Below are 18156 nucleotides of genomic sequence, written 5' to 3' on the forward strand. Positions count from 1 at the left end.
CCTAAACTCTCTGCAATCTGTGACCTAACCCAGGCTTAGGCCCAGCTTGGGGGAGTGGGGGGGCAGGTGAGGTGCTTTTAACCCCTGCACCACCCAGCCCTCAGGAACCAAGGGCTTGTGAAATTCACACAATAATTCTTTGTTACCTAGGATTACCTATGCGTTCACAAAAATAAACAACTAGCTTTGAATTTGGTCTCAGGGTGAATGCCCTGCTCTTCAGATACCATTCACAAGATGGGGAAGTCTAGTTTCTCTCCCGTCTAACAAACAGTCCCCTTTAGAGCCTTAACTCTTGCATCTTGACCCTTTCCATGACCCTTTCCCTTTTCTTTTTTTCTTTCCACAGCAGGTTCTTTTTCATTTATTTTCAAAATAAAAATTAGATGTCACACTTCTTTTCTTCTTGAGCCTGCTTTTTTTGTGTTTAGGGTGGAATCACTTCTCTCCCCACCCAGCCCCGCCCCCCGCAACATTTTAGCCATGCATGAGTCATATCATGTGTTCCTACACAGAGAAGCAAACTGTATTACTTTCTAAAACAACACCTTTCAAAAAACATTTGCATAAGTGTACAAAGCTAAATTTCATACAAAGATCCCTACTATGAAAGCTGGCTTGAACACGTAAATCTATGATTGTGGTGGTGGTGTTGGTATGGTTGTGGTGACAGTGGAACATTTTAACTTTTTAACTACAGTGTTGTGCAGTTTTCTCTAAAACTAGGAGAAAAATAAGTAGAAATTATGTGTGCGTGCATATATATGCACATTACATATATAAGGTACATGTATCTATAAAATATACCATGTTCAAATACACATGTAAATGCATAAAAAATATGCATCAGAGTAACACTGGAGTAAATCTGACTCCTTTTAGATCTGCCCTCGGCTAGAGATGCATGCCATGGACTAAATCCAAAGTCCTAAAGGAGACCAGGGGAGTGAATGTCCAGCAATAAAATGGGCTCTGAAGGCATAGATGTATCTAGTCACTAGCCATGGAGCCAGACAAGGCCCTGGGGAGAAGACCCCCCAGGGAGGAGCTACTGTCAGCTCCATGCCTTCAGTGAAGAAAGAAAGAAAAAGGGGAGGAAAGAAGTCCCCTGGGGCTCAGTGGAGTGGGGAAGCGGGTGCCAAGTGAGTAATGGAATAATACATATGCCAATCTATTTTGGAAGTAACTCCCTTTAGTACTTAAAAAGTAAGGGTAATTTCCAGAAACTCTCATCTCTATACACATGGACATTTGTAGAAGAAATAATGCTCAACTTACAAATACCCTGCGGGGCATATTCTGCACTCATCCCGGGCGTGGGGATTAGAGCTCCGTGTGCAGAACGAGGGGAGGAGAGGCCCCTCCAATGCAGAAGTTTATCTGTGAAAGAAACCCAAAATCAAGCACTAAAGCATCATAAACCACAGGATATCACATTTCAATTCCATTAAAACAGATTAACATCATTACAACAGCCTTGCAGATAGTTAACAGGCCCAAGGCCTGAAACAAAAGAACAGTAGTGATTTATTTCCCACGGTTTTTTTGTTTTTGTTTTTAATTTTGGTCTTTTTTGACAAAAGGGATGGGGTTTATTTTGGGTATGGGGGCAGTTGTTTGGTTCATCTGCTTGTTTATTTGTTGTTATTAATATTTGATTATTATCTTGTGAGAGATATATAAGCAGTGAGGGAAGAATCAATAATATTGTGGACAGGTTAGAAAAATTGGGGTGGGGTTATCTGCAAGGCTGGTTTACGTGCACACGTTGACTTGACTTTACAGACAAGCCCAAGCAAAAAACAATACGCTGATAGGAAATGAGTGCATTTGTGAACCTTTTTTTATGGGACAGAGTCCCACCCTCCCTTCTCCATCCCACAGCCCCCCGACCCTGTCTTCCCCATCCCACTGCCCCCCTCTTTCCATGCTAGATTTGTGATAGGACCTTCAATGACAGGGAAACCTCAGGCATTTCAGAACTTGGCTGGGCCACACTCTTGAATTCTATCAATGGAGTACCCTATATAGGCATGACTTCTCACAATACAAGGCAGTGGAGGATAAAAATTAGACTTCTGGGTTTAAAATAACTTCGGTCAAGTTCCCACCTTGAGAGTGAGAAATCATAGCATCAAATAACAAGGAAAGAACCAGCATTCCAACAGCAGCACCCAGAAACGGTGGCCAGCCTTTACCATTGCACTGCACTTTGTTGCACTGTGGTGAGGAAGACTAACTTCTCATACCAATAAACGTGAGTCTGGCAGTCAATTAAGCATTTCTGGCATTGAAATGTGTGGGAAAAGGAAATATTTGGTTTGTGCAACCTGGGGGTTTTTTGGTTTATGTGGTAAGTTCCTAGCTGTTCCAAGTTCACCTTCAACTAACTACATATCCACCTTGAAGCAGAGCAAAGGATAGATGGAGCAGGAGATGCTCCATGCATTCTAGAGGTTTGGAGTTTGTGATGATAGGGGGAGACAGGAGAGAAGAAAAACAGACTTTGATGTGAGTAAACAGTATGTTTTCTGTTAGCTTAATATTAAGAGCACTTAGCAGTGTTGTTATAGGATAGCAGATCTCAAGTGTAAAATATGTCCTGTTGTCCTTATATAGACCACATTGCCAAGTGCAGCCAGGGCAGATGGGACAAGGTTTCCTTTCACGAGGAGCCTGGTGGATAACAATGGTGTGTTGCTCGAGAAAGCTCTTAAGCAGGCGGCATAAATCTGTTGTTACCAGGCCTGCAGAGGGAAGCCCTGGTGGAGGCACAACCTAGCCTGAGACCATCTATAGAGGCACTTCCTCCTCTCTGACCCAAAACAAAATAAACACCACAAAATGAACCAACAAAAGCAGGAAGACCAGACTTAACAAGCAAGCGTGTCTACATTTGACTGTTTATGTTAAATGAATTGAGAGTATGGGGTAAAATTAACTACAGATTTAGTCCTAGTACTTTTCAATAAGAAATGTGAGAATCCATTTTTGCACTTGTTCTTGCCTCAGCTGTTTCCTAAGTTTGTTTGTTGCCAAAACTAAAATCCTTTTTTTAGGAAACTCACACAACCCAGGTATCTCTGTGACCCCGGCATAAAAGCAACAACATACTTGAATCCTTGCATGGCGTGAGCCTAATTTCAAATCCCCTGCCACTTACTCTGGGAAGAGACCCTGAGGTGTTTCAATTAAGTCTCCAGCAAGATAATAGGAGGACTGTCAACCTAATCCAGGTTTAGCCCCTGGAATATAACTCCGGTTGGCAAAGTTTGTCTACAAACCCGCTAGCCCTAACCAAGGTGAGCTGCAGAAGCAGCAGCTGGACCAGTTCTCTAGGGTGGCAGTGCCCAATCCTAGCTGGTGCTGGAGCCTGCTGGGGCCCTAGCTGCGTGGTGGGAGGTGAGCGGAGGGTGAGCGAGTCTTCATCTGTATTTACAGCCGCTCCCCAACGCTTACATCATCGCATAAGCTCCGCCTCCTGTCAGATCAGCAGAGGCCTTAGATTCTCATAGGAGCGGGAACCCTACTGTGGACTGTGCATGCGCATGATCTAGGTTGCGCACTCCATATAAGAATTTAATGTCTGATGATCTGGGGTGGAGCTGGGGCAGTGGTGCTGGTGCTGGGGAGTGGCTGCAAGTGCAGATTGTCCTTGGCAGAGAGGTTTGACTGCATAATGAATGTGGTGCACTTGGGTCATCCCGGGACCATCTCCTCTCCCCTGCCTGTGGAAGGATTGTCTTCCAAGAAGCACACGGCTGCTCTATGGTGCTAGGCCACGTGGCAAAGAGAGGTCTCAACAAGCTGGCATTACGGTTTTTGTTTTTTAAGTTGTAAAAAACCTTAGGAATCATCAAGTCTATGGCTTCATTTATATAGATGGGGAAATTGGGGCCTTGAGAAATTAAGTGACTTTCCCATAACTATACTAATGGTTAACCACAAAATGAAGATTAGAATTAGTCTCCTGACTCCTGGTCCAGTGGTCCTTCCTGGGGCATCTATCTTCTCCCCTCTGCTCCTTCTGCCTTGGTCTTCACTGCTCAAGAAATGCCAATAAAGAGGGTTCTCTTTCTACTGACCCATTAGCAGCACTTAACAACCTCTTGGGGGCCAGTCCAGCCCAGCAGTGTTGAGTTGGGCTTTCGAAAGGTCCAACTGAACTGACTTGGTTTCACAATTGGAAAACAAGGCCTTCTCTGCTACCTGAGCCTCCTGGCCTCACCCCCACTATTTTTACCCTTTACCTCTGCTTCCCCTGCAGAATTAACCATTTCTATCAGCCTGCCAAGCTATTTACTTTAGAAAAAAGCACACTGTGTTTGTGAGAGAGACTCAGACTTGCATTTATCCTCCTAAAGGAAGAGGGTCAAAGCTAAGCCAATTGGGGACAGCAGCTGACTCTGCTGCTGCTTCCACTAAACACGTCCACAATATTCTCCTCTGTAAGTAGAATCGACATTCCCACATGAACTGGAAATGCTAAATTGTTAATAGCCTCCCTAGGGTTTAACTTCTTGCTATGATGCCTTCAATTATTTCATCACGCTTAGGCAAAGTAAAGTATCACAATTAATGCGTCTGAGCATCAAACTCAGGAGCAGCTCTGCCTTTCCAGGCTGAGGGAGAAAAAGAGCTGCCCCCGGCTGGGGGCCTCTTCTCTTCCCACCCTCACTTTCATTCTCCCAGGGAGAGAGGGGCTCTGGTTGCTAGTTATGTTCTCTTTATTTCTTTGTTGGTGCTCTCAGGGAAGTGGTTCTCAAAGTGCAGCTCAGGCCCACCCACCATAAGCATCACCTGGGAGCTTGTTGGAAATGCAAATTCTTAGGCACCACCTCAGACTTACTGAATCAGAAACCGGGGTGGGGGTAGCAGAAATCTGTGTTGAATAAGCACGCCAGGTGATTCTGATGCAAGATCAAGTTTGATAAGTGCTGCTAGCCTAGGGTAAGAGAAGGTATGGAAGCTGGAAGTGTTGATGAGGCTGTCCTCCCTTCTGTCCCAGACCCACCTCCTTTAGGACTGGAACAGTCAACAACAGATTAAGCTTGAGGAATCCCTAAGAGCCCTCCATTAGGAATTTGAGGTTCCACCTCTGTCATTGGCCAGGCGCAGGTCCTGGCCCAGCCTCTCCATCTAGGGAGCCCTCTCAGCATGGGACATCACCCAAACCACCTTCTACAGGCAAATGGTGTCCTTATTCCTTCCATAAGAGCTGAAAAGTTTGAGAATGCAGCTGTGGCATGCTGCACAGATACAGCAACAACTGCACCCTTGTTTCCCATTCTAGACTCTCAAATGTGACATGTTTCCCTCTTCTGAAACCACCTCTTTTCAAATGCTTTGTACTCCTCTGGTGGAAGGTGTTTCAACCTGTTCTATTTCATAAAAGTCTCTCTACCAGCATTTCTACCTAGGGCCTCAGAAATGCATTATGCATTATTAGGGTTGCAAAGTTCCCTTGTGGCTGAATAAAAAATAATGAATCTTATTTTTCAGGTCTCATTAAAAGTCTACAACAAGTTGGGAATGGTTTTGATTCAATGTGACACATTTGGTCACTTCATGTTTCTGTATACATTGGGTGCAAACTTTCAACACAGAGCTCTAGAAGCCCAGTTGGGATGGCCCTGGAATGCAAGGTCATTAAATCAAGTTTTCAGTTTCCTCAAAAACATCTCAAAGATTCCTTACGATTAACATGCTGTTTGTTTCTGAAACTAATCACTGGGCATGTAATACAGCCACATTGCTGTCTACTAAGCAACAGGTGATATCGCTGATTTCCAAATGTGCCAAAACAGCTAAGCACAAAGCATCATTTCCAACATACTTACAACTGCTTTGGGAGCCTAATTTTTTTCAGGTACTATTAATAAAACCCCAGGCCTCTCTATAGGAGTACAAAGACGTGTGCTTTCACTAAAATATATATGTGTGTGTGTATATATATATATTCATAAACATATGTTTTTAGATAATTTCCCTCTTTTATTTCCATGAGATAGGCACAAAAGCAGTAGAGCTGTCCCGAGTAGAACAGGCTGTCTTGTGCAGCTATGACTTCCCTTTCACCTTGGATATTCAAGAAGAGGGATGACAACCCACCATAATGGGGTGGGATCTCTATATTGGTGACAAGCCAAAATAAAGGACTGCTACAGTCCCCTCCAGGTCCACAATTCTCACGCTCCCCTCACCCCTGCCCCACCATATAGCCACCTTCTAGACTGCACTTAAAATGCATCCTGAACGTTTGTAAAGTTCCCTGAAGGAACCAATTCCAGTTCTGAATCCAATTACTAGACCCCAGCCACACAAATAACAACGGTGCAGCCAGTGAGGTAGAGGCTTCTTTGTCTAACGGCAAAGCAAATGTCCTTTCTATTCAGCTGCTTCTAGCCCTTGACCCTACGTTTACCATGGACACCAGCTCTTCTAGCATCATGGAGCAAACATTAGCTTTGCCTGTGTCTTGAGTTGGGTCGATCTAAACTGAAAATGTGCCAGCTTTATCATCGCTAACAGACTTCTTAATTAACCTTCCGATATTGTCAAAATCACATTCCCTTTTGTTCTAGAAATGAGCATTTATATGAGCATTTTTTTCTTCATTGCTTTTTTACTGGCTAAGATTTTACCAAATCGTGATGCTCTTTAAAAAGTGTATTCTGCAAAAAACGAAAGCAAGCAAGAATTCTAGATGCCACACTATGGAATTTCTTCGCTGAAACTCAGTCATGCAAAGTATGGGCCTTGATACTTCACCAGTGACTTTAATTACATCAATCATCCATTTTAAAACTTTTTTTTTTCCTTTTTTGACCAATTCTGTCCTTTCAGAGCCTTGATTATCCAGACAACAGGTTACTAATTTCACCTCTTAAGAGTTCTCATCCTAGGCCTTTTCTTGATAAGAGAGGAGGCAAAGGTGACATATCGTATGCCCCTTTATCTATAAAAATGCAAGCCATCAATCTGTCAAGCCTAAATAAAATTTTTCTGCAATCTGTGTCTTTAACATAAGCAAAGCATATAATTTAAAAAAAAAAAAATTGCTTTTCTGAAGAGTAACTAAGCCAAAGACATTGTGTTCCATCTTTGTGTTGAAATGCAGATTTCCTACTAAAAGGCAAATCCTTCATTTCAAAAGGTTGAATAGGATGGTACTTAAAAAAAGAATTCCAGCTGGTTAAATTTAGGGTGTTGAAAAAGTTCACTCCAATAATATTCTTTGGCGCTGGGCCCAAAGTATTTTCACTTGATCGTGAATTAGATAAATTTTTATTACACTTTAAGCTTTTGCCTTAGAATGGTGGAGTTTATCTAGGAGATCTGGGAGGGCAGCTGCATAAAAAGACAAATTGTTTTAGGACAAATTTTTTTGTTTGTTTAACCATGTACCTCACTACCCATAATGTGTGTTTCCCAGAATAAATTCTGTTCATTCATTCTCTCGTGCATTCATTCAACAAATACTTACTGAGTACCTACAATGCCCAGGGCAAAGGGCTGGCCTCTGCGGGTAGGACAAAGACTAGGACACAGACTTCCCCACAGCAGCCTTGCATCTAGTAGAGAAGTTAAGGCTGCACAGAAGTTGCTCTAGCCTAATGTAGAAAGTGAGATACAGATGAGCTGCTAAGGAAATTCAAAGGCAGAGAAAAGTACTTCCATTTGGAAGAGAGATGAGAGGCTTTGGGGAAGAGGTAACTTATCAGCTGGTCCGGGAGAGCTAGGAGGAAGGACTTTCTAGACAAAAAGCAAAAGCAGGTCGGGATGCTCAGAGAGAAGCAAAGCACAAGGTATGCATGGAATAAATGGAGCCCAACAGGCAGTGACATTCAAATCCAAATATTGCACACCGATTCATCTGGCTGACAACAGAGGATCCGGTCATCTAAACACATCCCCTGTGGACTTTTGTGAAGTCTTCAGTTTTCACAAGTTCGTATTTTCAAATTTCACATTTTCCTAAAAGAAGGGACACAGCCATGTGACCTATTGTGAAACTCCATGAAGGTTCATGTGTCCTGCTTTTTTCCCTCAGCCTCAACTTTTCCCCCTGATGAATGGTAGGTGGTCTGCTTAGGCAGAATTCTCCATTCCTCTGAGTCAGACAAACAAGTGTTGATAGCCCTGTTCTTCTTTGCAATACTGCCTCCCTGGCTTAAATAATCTATTTCAGATGTATCATTGCCAGTTTGAGATGGGCTTGTACTTGCTGACACACTTTCAACAAATGACTGTGCAAGAAATGTTGAGATTTTCCTATACTACTTTGTCTCTTCAATCATCGACTTGACCTTCCCTCCAAATTTCCCTCTTGGCTTCTCTTCAAAGCCATGGAGAGAGGAGGGGTGACTTTACTTCTGCTCTGAGTCCTTATTTGAGGATTTTGTTTGTGTTTGTGTGTATGTGTGTGCGTGTTGGGGGTGGAGAGGAGATGGAGGCTTGCCTCTGCCTAAGGTATTTATCCAGTTATTTGGGAATTACTTTTAGAGATGCCCTTGCCTAAGGCAGTCCCACAGCCAGCACTCCCCAGATTTTCTCTTCCTTTAGGAAGCCGGGACTTATTCCTCTGAGATTACTGGAGCAGTCAGGAATCTAGGTTCTGCTGCCCAGACTCTGCCACACTCCAGCTGTTCCGTGACTTTGAGAAATCTTGCCCCTTTCTGGCTCTAGGTTATCTTTAAAAAGAGAAGACTGGATTAGATGGGTGACTTCTCTTCTGCCTCCCATGCCACTCCAAGCCTCCCTGGGACCTGCCAAGAGACCTATGATGGGCTTGTACCCCTTGTGACCTTGCCAGGGATTAGAAGGCACCCACCAGAGAGTGTGGGCTAGGCCGGGTCGCTAACCTCCCTGGGCACAGTCTTGCAAAGTTCAGGTGAACTGCACTTCAAGGAGGAAACCTAGGTGAGTCCTAAGCCAATGAGACTGAAGGTCAGAGAAGCAGGAAGAAACTTCCCACAAACCCAGGCTAAATGTCAAGGGAAAAGGTCTCTGCAGCTCGTGCCAGAAGGCCAGCAGCAAAGCTCGGCCTCATGCCAGAGCCTGGCACCCACTGCTCCCAATGGCACATACAGGACTCTAAGAAAGGTGAGTCCTCTCCCCCCAGCCACCTCAAACTGGGCGGCAAGGCCCCCACACCTGTGGTCCCTGCCCCAATCTGCATGGAAGGTTCCTGGAAAGCCATGTGTAAAATGAATTTCTGTAAACGGAATCACATTTGCTAACTGACATAATTTCAGAGCTGTTTCGTCACCCTTCCAGGCTCATCGAAAATTGGCAGAGCTTCTAATATTTTACCTTTTAAGCTCATCTTCCAACCCCCCCTAAGCCCCCAATATCCTCTGGGTCAAGTAGTTAACGATCTGTAAACAAACACTTTAAATTCAGTGGGGGAGCTCACTATTTAAAGAAACCCTGTGGTGAAACCTTTAGAAAAGTTAACAATCTTTCTGTAATGTGAAAAATCACCCTCTCATTTATCAGTTTCCATTAATGAGATTTTTGTGTGTATTGGGCCTTCTGAAAGTGGGGCTCACTGCAGTCAATGCCTTTGTAGTCAGAAGAAGGGGTACATGATAAAAGAAGTTGCCCTAAACACGTTTCTGTCACCCAGACTGACCAGCTTCACACAAATATATTTGCAAACACCCCTCCTGCTTTTCTACCCAACCAGAGAAATGAAGAAAAGGATGGACAATCATAATCTCAGACACCTGGAAAGCCTTGTAAACCACACTTGAGTTTCTCCAGAGTTGGGTGTCAGATGCCTGAGGAGGGTGAATAGCATTTTCCACTCAGGGGAGAAAAGGCGCCGGGGCTGCGATGATGGATCCGATGAGAGTGACCATTTGCTCAGCAAACGTTTGATTCTGATAACACGTGCCAGGCACGGAACGGCTGGTCTATCAAAGCCAGCAGAACGCACAACTCCCAAATTACTCTGCAGAGGCCACCCCTAGCCTTCTTATCTGTGTCAGCTCACAACAAATGTAATTTATGCCTCTATATCACCATTTTGATCAGTCTTGAAAAAACACCAGAATAAGCTAAAGAAGATCAAGCTTGTAAGAAGCCCCCTGATGTTCTGCTCACAGGCACTGTGGAGGCAGAGGGCGGCGGTGCTGGAGTGACAAGGGAGGGGACACATGGTCAGTAGGGGTGAGCAGGCCCAGGCAACACTGCAGCCCCACTAGCTGCGAGGTTTTCTGGTTTTCCAAGACTGATCTGTGCAGAAGCGGCTGAAAGAATGGGCAGCCCCAGGAAGGCTCCGTCAGGCCAGAGAATCCTGCCTCCAAGCCTGGCCCTTCTTAAGGAAGCAGGTCCCGGCCTTTGTTGAAGCCTTTATATTCTTCTCCTCATATCCTGCCCCCATGGGCATCCTGCGGAATGAGGGAAGGGGAGGAAACGGAAGATAACACAAGTGCCCTGCTGCAAGCCATGAGGACAGGGCTGGGCCTCCGAATCCTGCCCCCTTCTTGGCGTCCACCACAGAATGTGTTGTCCGGGCTCTAGTCTCACAGCCGCTCTCAGGTAATCACTTGCCTTTGTGGGACTACAAAATGGTGTGTGTACTTCAGCGGAGCGGAGGAAGGCACACTCCACAAGCCTGACACTGTGACGATCCTGGCCAAGAGCTTCTTAGAACCGGAACTGGCCATTCTCCAGAATTAAAACCTATTATGTCCTATGGTTAACACAGAGCTGCTCGGAAATTATGAGAACTAATTTAAGGCTTCAGAGCTCTACAAATAAAAAAAAAAAAATGGTCTAGCAGGTCAGGCTCTGACATTTCTTCAAGGAACAAAACTAGGCTGCCCTCTCGCCTGAGGTGAGGCTGGATGAAGGAGGGCTCCCGCGCTGTGAGGCCCAGCGTCCTCCCGTGACAGCGAGTCTTTCTTTCAGAAGCAGGCCTCTGCCCCGGGCAGGTGGGGCAGGTGGCAACTGCTACGTCTCCTCTGTCGCTCAGCACCTTCCCACCTCCCAGGCACACAACAGCCCAGCTCCGGCCTCAGCCCTAATCTCCGACAGAGTCCCACAGACAGGCCGGTTTTCTTGGCTTCATAGTTATTTTCCTGGCTTTCTACCCAATCTCTAATCCTTCATTTATACTGCTGACCAACGTGGAAAGAGTTCCCTGAACAAAAGGGAGATGCCCACAGGTACAATCCGCAATCATCCGAGCAGCCCCAATCCGGTGATGGGGCGGGGAGCTGCTGGCCGCTCAACAGTTTACTAATTCTGCTGATTCTAAGGGGGCACATCCGATGTTCCCAGACACCTCCAGCGCGCCTCAAACCAAGAATGCACCATCCTCAACTCCTTTCTACCCACTGGGCAGGTCCACCTGGGGACTCGGTTTGTGGAGACCTGGCATTTCTGGGCAAAGGGGCCACACGCTACAAGAGAGACCCCGAGATCACTTTTTATCTTGAGTCTCTCTAAGACTGCCTGAGAAATGAGGTTTCACGGGTCTAGCATTCCCACGTCGTCCCAACTGTGAGGCCAACCCAAGGCCACTAATGTCAAGATCTCAGTCTACTTGAAACGTGAAAGACTAACTCTCCCTCAACAAGCCCCTCAGGCGGAAATCCTTTTGCTTCCAGAGCCTCCACCTCCGACTGCTGGGTAGAAAGCCCCCTCAGTCACAGGCCCACAGATCTCTGCCGCCATCACGCTCAGACCCTGTCAGGTGGTGGGGAGTGCGGACGGCGGGCTGACGCGGTTTCAAAGGGGCCGACCAGGCAAGAACCGTCCTGTACTCCTGCCCCGGCTCTAACGCAATAAAATGTCTTTTATCAATGTAATTCAAGGCAGAGAGTCAAGGGTCTGTCACCATTTTAAAGAGGCTTATTACATGGCCGCAAAAATTTGCCTCGGGCTCAAACCTGGCATGTAAGGTATCAGCGTGGGACAGGTTCTTTTGATTTGATTTTATTTTCTTACAAAATCTGAAAATGAAACGCTTCTGTCCCTCCCTTCCACCAACCGTTTTTTGATTTATGGGGAGGAGGAAAGAAATCTGAAGTTGACAGGTTGGGACAACTCCACTCAGCTTTCTCACTCAAAAGCAGCTTTTGTTAAATCATACTTTGCATTTATGGCCTGCGGCTCTTGGCTGACTCTGGCGGCTCCTCCAGCGTGGAGCAGGCGGAGGACTTCCCCGGGAGGAGGCCCACTGAGATGACTGCCCCTCTGCACCAACAGTGGGGGCCGCTGGAGGTCAGTGGTCAGGCAGTGCCGGCGGCCTTCAAAGGATATGCCTCCTCCTGGCCCTGGCTCTCCACGACACTCCTCTTGGATCCAGGGGTCTCTGTAATCGGCATGCATCCACCACGGGTTCCCCAGCCGAAGTTCGAGCCTTCTGAGAGCCAAGACTGTATCATCTACCTCCGACAGCCCGGCACCATGCTGGACAGAGATTTGCTCCATAAGTGCTGTGCAGTGGACTCTCCTTCCTGTTGGAGAGCTATTCTAAATAAATGACCTGGCCAGAAGGACCAGGCCACTGAGCCAGCAGTGACCAGGGGAAACCTTCCCTTCTCTAAGTCATCGAGGTCTCCCTGGTAAATGATTCACTAAACCAAGGAGCCTCTGGGTCAGCCTTGACCCAGGAGATGATTACGGCCCCTTGAAAGTGGCTGCTGGCCCATAGGTTCACTGTACGATTTTGGCAATCTGTAATTGTATATTTACTCAATGGTTGTTATGGACAATCAGGTTAATAATTCACTTTCCAAATGCTGTGTAATGACATAGTTAGAAGAGCTACAATGGATGTCAAATGTCCTTAAGTCTTCTGATGAATTGGTCCCAGTGACTAGTCTGGGTCTTTCTTCCTCCCCTCTCAATTTTTTTACTGATCTTTCACACTTTCCTCTATTCTTGCCCCCCACCAGCACCCCTATCTTTCTGCCCCAAGAGAAAGAACAGTGTGAAGTACATCCATTCGAATAATCCTATTTAGAACCCATAGCTCTAAATAGTGTTGCACCACCAAAAGGCTTCAAAATAAGGCTAGGAAGCTAGCCACGGGAGGTGCACTAGCGTCTGGCTGGAAGCCCCCAGCTGCCTCCTGCTTCAGGTGCAGGGCCAAAACCCACAGCCACCCACACCTTGTCCTCCAAGTTGTGCCAGACCCTGACACAGCCCCGTGGCAGCCACAGCCCAGAAAAGAAAGAATGCAAAGCCCTGTGATCTGGGAAGTTGGGGCTTCCCAGGCCAACAATTGGCAAGGGCCCTGGGATGGGAAGCCACCGCCATGGGCTTAGGAGGCAATCCTGGCAGGGATCCTCTCCCCACGCAGCACCCCATGCCCAAGCCCAGCCATCCGCCTCCTGCTTGGGACATACTGGAAGGTGGGCAATGAGAATCAAGTACATCTTGAAAACAAAACAGTACTCCCCTCCTGGGAGCAGGGATCCCAAGAAAAGTAAAAACATTCAGAACCCAGGGCCTCATGTCTGTCTCCCGGGCCCTTCACACCGCTTTTATGTGGTTCTAACACATACACCTCACCCACCACAAGCAAATAAACATGGTCTCAAGAGTCAAAGCAATTTCTGCCCCCCAATAGGACAGTGAGGTCAACTGACCCAGGTCACCCTGGGCTGGAACGGGGGCCACCCAGGCCACAAGCCGGCCAGTGAAGGAGGACAGGGATCAAGGGTGACAGTGCGGTCCACTGCTGGCCCCTGCGAGTGACTGCAGCAGGCAGTGTTTCGTCTCCATTTCCAGGGCTCATGGCTCATGATTTTTTAAAGTCTTTTTTTTTTTTGGGCGCTCCTCCTCCTACGTCTTTCCCTCTCCCACACTCTCCGGCACGTACAACCCAGGGCTCCAGTGTTTTAAAAGGCTTTTTTTTCACAGATGAAATTCATTTTCTAACAGACCCCCAATACATTTTATGTTACGGTGAGGGAGCCTTTGACCACCACAGTGTACCGGAATGGATAGTAGCTCAGCATGCTCTCTGGGAAGTGCACTGGGAAAAGCCTTTACAGATAGACAGCCCCAATTCTCAAACTCAGGAGACCCACCTAGATACAGAGCTCTTCTCTGGAAGAGCTGGTCAGTTCTAGTCTTGACGTCAAAAGAAGGGGGTGGACTGGTGTGTCCCAGCGGAGGGCTTGGCTGTCACAACTTTCAGATCCAGCATCCAGCTCACAAGGGGCACTCCTAACTCCCAGGAAGAGAGGCAGACCTGTTCCTGGGGGGTCAGGGGGTGCTATACGTTTAGGACATTTTGGACCATTCTATCTAGAGAGTTTAGTTTGGTTGGAGTTTTGGGGGTTGTTTGTTCAGGTTGTGCTTTCTTTCTCCTCCACTTAAAAAAAAAATTGGAGCTGTATTTCTGTTTCCTGCTCATGGAGCGGGCAGAAGGAGGGTGTGCAGTGGAGGAGGTGTGTGGGGAGGAGGCTGAGAGATGGAGCAGGGCCGAGAATATCCGGAACTGGAGAAAAGTGAGAAATGGAGCTTTTTCTTGGCTTCCAAACAGTTGTAATTTCCACTGCCACTGCTTAGTTCCTGGGCACCAGGCACAGAGAGTGGGAAAGGGGCATGTGACAACTTTGCCACAAATCAGGATTTGGCATTTAAATCCACAGGAAGCAAGAAGAGTAGAGGGACTGCTTATTTATAGATTTGCAGATGAATTGAATGAGATAACCAAAACGCACTTGTGTATGGGAAGGAGCAATTCCATTTTCAGACTTGGAAAGTTCTCCGTAATTGAGTATCTCGCGACCCCGACAGCACACTGCATCCCAAGGTTAAGATCAGCTTCCTGAAAACAGGGCAGAAGGCTGCTGCCTCGGTGGTAGCTCAAGAATTCTGCTTTGAAGGACAGGTTGGTACCACACTACATTTAACTGGATTCAGTTCATCTGATTATACAGTGCCTTGCTTTCTGGAATATGTAATCATCTCTTTCTGATGACATTTTAAATATCCAACTAGACAAATAATTGCAGCAATAATTGATAGCAGAGTCAAGCTGAAAGATCATTGATTGGCAGAGTCCCCACTGAAACAAATCTTTCTTTCAAACATTACAGAAATGATGCTTAAATCTAACTTTTGCTGATAAATGCTCAAAATCTGATTTACTGATAAAGGCACTGCAAGAAAACCTGCACTTCAGCTTGTGATTACTTTGCGAGGTATTTGAGAAGGATCAGGCGGTGTGATTTATATTATTTTATTTCCCATGAATAATTGCAAGGAGAGTGTGGGCTGTGTGAGCAGAATCAACACAGGCAAGGGAAGTGTTTCTCCTTAATGCCACACTTCCTGAATAATGTGGGCCAGCAATCAGGGTTTACAGCCCTTTACCCTGCTAATATATATCTATCCCGTGGTAGAGAAATGGTCTTGACAGGGGGATAACCCAGAAAAGAAGACAAAAATGGTCAGCTCTGGCCGGGCGCGGTGGCTCACGCCTGTAATCCTAGCTCTCTGGGAGGCCGAGGCGGGCGGATTGTTTGAGCTCAGGAGTTCGAAACCAGCCTGAGCAAGAGCGAGACCCCGTCTCTCCTAAAAATAGAAAGAAATTAATCGGACAACTAAAAATATATAGAAAAAATTAGCCGGGCATGGTGGCGCATGCCTGTAGTCCCAGCTACTCGGGAGGCTGAGGCAGAAGGATCGCTTGAGCCCAGGAGTGTGAGGTTGCTGTGAGCGAGGATGACGCCACGGCACTCACTCTAGCCCGGGCAAAAAGAGGAGACTCTGTCTCAAAAAAAAAAAAAATGGTCAGCTCCACTCAGGCCTTTGAAAGCTGATTTAAATCAATGCCTCAGACTGGGACTCGAATTCCCCTACCCGGTGCTAAGAGCCCTGGCCAGGGTCAGGAGGCCAGCCAGGCAAGCCCCCAAATATAGCTGCGGTTCTCTTCAGCCCCAATCTGCTTCTCCGTCCACTGTAAAAACCAGATCAATTGCTGTCTATACTGTGTGTCTTGACTGTAATATTTAAGTTGGGGCACTGCATTCAACAATTCAGACCCTGTGGAATGCTTCAGTGTTCCGAAATAACTCACGGAGGATGCTGTCTCCAGGAAACATCAAATGAATGAGCTGGCATATTAACAGACGTAGATTACAGTAAGGAAAATCTAAAACAGAAGATGTATCTGAATGCTTCAGCCAGCAACAAAGGAAGAATTCGGGGATGGGGTCTGAGCATTCTCCCGAAGCACTGGAATGAGGATTTATTTTCACTTTTCTTTCCTGCTTTTTTTTCTTATTGGTCTTTCTTTCTCCCTTCCCTTCCTTCCTTTCTTTCTTTCTTGGTTGCTTTTCTCCCTTGAAACTGAACCATTATAAGCAAGTCGGTCTCATAGCTTCTGTTAAAAATCAGAAGCTTGTTAGATGTAATGATTATCTGCACCGTGACACTTACTGCGTATGAGGGGGCTTGTCGAACAGCTTTACTCTAATTTAGAGCTCCTCCGTTAATTAGAAAGCCCTCAGATTTTCTGCAAATGCAGGTCACTATCGACAGCTCATGCTTTTGATGCTTCGCCTGTGACAGTTGTTGGGCTGCCCTGCCAGGAGCTGGCAGGGTTGTCCAGACTCTGACAGTGTCAGAAAATGCAGTCACCACGGCCGCTTCACAGGAAGTTACACGGAAGGTCCGCACACAGCCTGTTTCCCCTGTTTCCCCGAAGCCCAGAAACCTGATGAAATCTGCACTCACATTCAGCTGAAAATAGTTCAAATTCCAACCCTCTCTCCCAGCTCTGCCTTCTCCCTTTCCCCTTTTCTTCCCTGGTCCACTTCTCACCTCTCTCTTTCTCCATCCTCTCTTTCTGGCATCTCCCTTTTCTCACCTTCCCTCCCTTTAGTCCCCAACGATCCAGGTCCTCTGCTGTCAAAAACAGCCACATTCACCAGAAAGGGAAGTAGATTTTACAGATAAACCAGGTTGCTTTTTATCGAAACAGCAGAGATTGTGGAACAGAAACTCTCCCCGGACCACCCCACCCCCCGCCCCGGCCTTCAAAAAAAAATATTTCCTATTTTTCTGCGCTGGTCAGCAGCTGCACCTGTGAGGTTGAGGTCACGTCTGTACTTCCAGCATGGCTCACATGTTTTTTCTTAAGAGAAAGGGGGATTTTGGGTGGGGGAGGGAGGAAGAAAGAGAAGGTTAACAACTCAAGCAAAAACGCACATGGGGCTGAGGTTTCCTGCCCTTATCACCATTCCAACGTAAGACCTCAAAATTATAGGAATTCTCACTTAGGAATAGCTGGTTATGGGAGATGTGTGCTGGGGATCTGGGGAGGGGGGAGAGGGGGTACGTGTCCATGACCATGTGTGCATAAACTTGTGTGCTCTAAATTTTATCTCGTTCATGCCAAAAAGAAATCCTCTGTGGCACTTGCTTAGGACTTGGCCAAAAAAAGAAACCAGCATTTAAATCAAACTAGGAAATACAAAAACGATTTGCCCCCCTTCCTCCTCACCATCACCAACAAGGCACAGTCCTAGAAGAAAAACCTATCCCTGGTAGCTATAGTTCCCAAGGTGACTCTCTCACCAGGCCAAAGCCCAGTTCCCTAAACAGGCCCCCTTCTTCCTTGAGGTCCCTGCAAACAAATGCAGGCCTCTGGAAGGGAATGAGAGTCTGGCTCGCAGTTGCTGGCTTAGGAAATCCAGTGGGATGGGGCAGGGTGAGACGCCATAGGCGAGCATCTGTGTTCACGCAAACCCAGAATTTGCACAGCACAGCGACCAGGCAAGGTGGAGCAAGGCCACCCCAGCACGAATGCCAAGGACAGCAGCAGTGGCTGCCACAGCAGGTCACTAATCCTGGCAGGACCCTTGCCTCCACCGACATCCTGCTGCTGTCGGCTGGTTATCGGCTTCCAGACACCAGTCCTAGGAAGGCCCTCCGTGCCTTTAAGCTCACTGAAAAAACAGGATTGTGTGAGCTAGAGCAGACCCCCTAATCTTCTAGGTCCTGCCTGTAAGGAGAAAATAAACCTAGACCCAGAAAAAAAAATGTGGAAAGTGGCAAAAACCCAATCAACTCATTTAAAAAGAAAAACCCTCCATCCAACGTCACAAAGCTGCTGAATATTAGGTTCCTGGGAAGCTGTCCCAGCAACCTAGATATGAGAAACAACGCTTGCTATTC

General features: G+C 46.6%; 1 protein-coding gene across 5 annotated transcripts in view; it reads right to left on the reverse strand.

The window, feature by feature from the left end:
• The window catches only part of BCL11A (B-cell CLL/lymphoma 11A (zinc finger protein)), a 97038-nt gene that overhangs the window by 15253 nt on the left and 63629 nt on the right, over window positions 1-18156 (reverse strand). For 3 of the 5 annotated variants that reach the window (XM_012639230.1, XM_012639228.1, XM_012639225.1), the window contains exon 3: window positions 1279-1380. The exons of the other annotated variants lie outside the window; for them this stretch is intronic. In XM_012639230.1, coding sequence (XP_012494684.1) covers window positions 1279-1380 — 102 coding nt within the window. The remainder of the gene's footprint in view (window positions 1-1278; window positions 1381-18156) is intronic. 5 annotated transcript variants of the gene reach the window in all.

This window comes from Propithecus coquereli, unplaced genomic scaffold (genome assembly GCF_000956105.1).
Source record: "Propithecus coquereli isolate 6110/MARCELLA unplaced genomic scaffold, Pcoq_1.0 Scaffold138, whole genome shotgun sequence".
Lineage (NCBI taxonomy): Eukaryota > Metazoa > Chordata > Mammalia > Primates > Indriidae > Propithecus > Propithecus coquereli.